Source organism: Cynara cardunculus (genome assembly GCF_001531365.2).
Source record: "Cynara cardunculus var. scolymus isolate 2C chromosome LG 11, CcrdV1, whole genome shotgun sequence".
Lineage (NCBI taxonomy): Eukaryota > Viridiplantae > Streptophyta > Magnoliopsida > Asterales > Asteraceae > Cynara > Cynara cardunculus.
Window position 1 is genome coordinate 14,176,642 of NC_037538.1, and position 3,209 is coordinate 14,179,850.

At 36.7% G+C, this 3,209-nt stretch overlaps 1 protein-coding gene across 2 annotated transcripts in view; it reads right to left on the bottom strand.

The window, feature by feature from the left end:
- The window catches only part of LOC112521623 (calcium-binding protein 39), a 12,173-nt gene extending 8,964 nt beyond the window's left edge, over positions 1 to 3,209 (bottom strand). For both annotated transcript variants that reach the window (XM_025130591.1, XM_025130592.1), the window contains exons 1-4: positions 2,940 to 3,209; positions 1,840 to 2,004; positions 1,641 to 1,759; positions 683 to 757 (exon numbers count right to left, since the gene is read on the bottom strand). In XM_025130591.1, the coding sequence (XP_024986359.1) occupies positions 683 to 757; positions 1,641 to 1,759; positions 1,840 to 2,004; positions 2,940 to 3,062 (482 nt within the window). In that variant the 5' untranslated portion in view covers positions 3,063 to 3,209. The remainder of the gene's footprint in view (positions 1 to 682; positions 758 to 1,640; positions 1,760 to 1,839; positions 2,005 to 2,939) is intronic.

The window sequence follows — 3,209 nt, forward strand, 5'->3', positions numbered from 1 at the left end:
AATAATTTAAACTTTTATACAATTTGTGATCTTTCATCTCTATTTTCTAAATTAAGAAAATTGCCCTTCCCATATCCCCAACCATGCATCCCCTTGTATATTTGGTCATCAGTTTGAGGATACAATCAACACTTGAAGACCCCACCATATCCCCCAATGAATTGCACCCAAGTAACGGATACGAGTATTCAAAACAGTGAGAAGCACAATGCCTACCACTTTCAGCTGTCTAAACTTCTTACAGAGGCTACAACTTACAATATAGACCTGGGAGGTTGACTACACTAGTTTCAGTCAACTTATTGCATTTACAGTAGTTTTTATGCGAACCTCATTGTTAGGTGCATAATTTGGTAGCCACACTCAGGAATAATTAAAATAATCTGCAGATCCTTAATTCAACCATTATGAATTAATCTTACAGGAGATATATAATCTCACATATCCTTTAAATCAGAACATAATTAATCAAATATAAATAAGCATTCTCCCTGCTTGGAAGTTCCTTTGCATGCCATCTTAGGAAGTATTACAGTAGTCATTGGAACAGATATATGTTGCAATTAGATTGCAGAACAAATGTCAGCCACAATCAACCTCTAATGTCAATCGTATGGTATTGTTATTCCGATATCTACAAAATGATAGACCAGATATAGGGTAAGCAGCATAAATGTCTTACTTTGCAAGAGTCGGGAACTTGATGCATTCCCTCAACATGTTTCCACAATTTAAGGCGATCTCCTTGTTATCATAACTGTTCATATTCAGAAAGTAAGCTTCTTGAACCACGCAAATAACTAGTCATATATAACAACTCCTTGGAATTTAACCATGACGAAGAAGCATAAGAAGACAGATGCTAGAAGGAAGAATGCATGAATAGCCATATCCGGGTAATATAATATTGCACAAACTTCTTTCACCCATACACATAACTCAAAGCCTTACTTGACCAGGAAAACATTAACAACACAATCTTCTATATTCACTTACCAAGTCTTGTGCTATAAATGCATAAGCTAACAGTTCATTCCTTGAGCTACCCAAGAAGACAGAGAGAAGTAATTTGACTCGTTCACATCATGACAAGACCTTTTGCACATGTAGACTGATATGCAGAGATTCATACAACTAGTCGTCCAATGGTAAATATCCTACCATTGAGACCCTCATTGGCCTGCCAAGATCAACTCATCCACTTTTGTAACTTACAGAAGGTGTTGTCTGGCCATAAGGGAAAGAAAATGCACTCCTCAGGACATCTTGGCATGCAGCAACTTAACAGAAGAGCATGCATGCACCAATAAGTCCTAAATCTCCAAGAATCTATGTCATCCCTCATCCTGATTGGGTTGAGAAAGTGCCTTAGTCCTATGATCAACTACAATTGAATGTGAGTGTAGCAATTGCATAAAACTATTCAGCATTAGGTGCATGGTGTAAATTATAGGTAGGCAATAAGTACAATTTGGTGAAGGTTCATGTTGTAATAGATAACAAGGATACACACAATTCTATACTTTGATGGAAGGCGAGGGAAGGTAACCAATAAAAATTATATCAAGTAACAACCGATGTCTTCCAACATGCATAAGATAATAAATTAGTGATTAGAAATTGAATACCAATTCACCTACCCTGCAACCAGAAAGTCTAGTAAATCCGAATGGTTCTCCAGGAATTGCACACAACAGTAAGTTGATCCAACCTTTTGCTTCAATAGTATGGACCAACATTGGACTAGATCTTTTCTTGCCTAAGTAAAAGCACAATGTCATCGTGTGTTAACACATACAAAAGCTGAATACATGAGACGGCAGTATCATAATCGCTCACCTCCCACCCAAGTATTGATAACTTGTGAAAGAAAAGAGCAACTACATCCTCTTTACAAATTTCTACAGTCAATTGTATAATTTGATCAACGTTTGGTTCAACCTCCCCATCTCCTAAAAGCATAACTTTCATTGCACCAAAATTCTTCTCCACTTCTTCCAATGCCTGTATTGACGAATGTATTTGTATATTAGTCTTGGAAAGTATTGCTCCCTATGTATCCAAATAAATGAGTGTTCCAATGCAGATTACATAGATAAAGGCTTGTTAATTTAAGCGGAGGTATTATTAGAGAAATCTATTATGGATGCCAATAAGCCTACTACAATGACAAGGAAATCCTTAAGGCTTAGCTTAGTCTGAATAGTCAAACCATTGTTATAGAAATTATATATTCATTACAAGTTATACCGCATGATCTACTCGAACCTAATTGTGCCCATTAACAAATGTGTGGCCTTTGCTTATTAAAGGGTTTATCCAGCAACAGGGCCAGAAAATCTACTAAGCCTTCGCTTATTGAAGGGTAATTTTATTAGTAGAACCTATAAATCTACAAAACAAAATTTATAAACTTTTCTCGAAAGGGAGAAAGTTATTTAATTTATGATTTTATAACAAAAGTTTTTAAACACAAAAAAAAAATGGGAGAGGGGGCTTCTGCTGCAGCTGCTATCCCCCAACCTAGCTTTTGAAATAGAAATTTTAGTCTTTTCCAGAAAAGGATAGTTTAGCTCCTGTTTTCGGAACCTGTGGAGTAACATTTTCAGATGCATATGTATATATGTAAACATATGTTAAATGTATGGATACGTATCCATTCCAGGAAGAGCTTTTTCCTTTCCAAGGGGCAAATTTCCCTATATTCCTCCTAAACTCCACATGACCCTTCTTCCTATTCGTATTATAAAACTAGTACAGACCAAATGTGAGTGACTTAGGGAAACACACCTAAACGTTTTGTAAAATTCAACCAAGATCACCAATCCTATTTCTAATTGCATACAAGTTCAATTCACCAACAAATTCCAAAATTGAACAGTTACATTGCACCATCTCCAAATCAAAGGAAGAAAATTTTCCACAATATCAGTACAAACCTTCTCGAGTGTCTTCACCTCAACAACGGTTTTGGTGTCGAGAGCCATGAGGCTGTCTTTGATTGCTCTGGCGAGTTCTTGTGGGGTTTTAGGCCTTAAGGCCTTGAAGAACGAGAACGACATCGACTCACTTGATCAATTGACGACCAATCAATGGAAGAAATTAACTACTTTCTCAGGGAGGTAGGTTTCGTGGTTTTTTTGCGGGAATCACCTGATGAGTGAGAGCTGAAATGGCAATGGCGAAAATATTGATCGCGAATTGAAGTT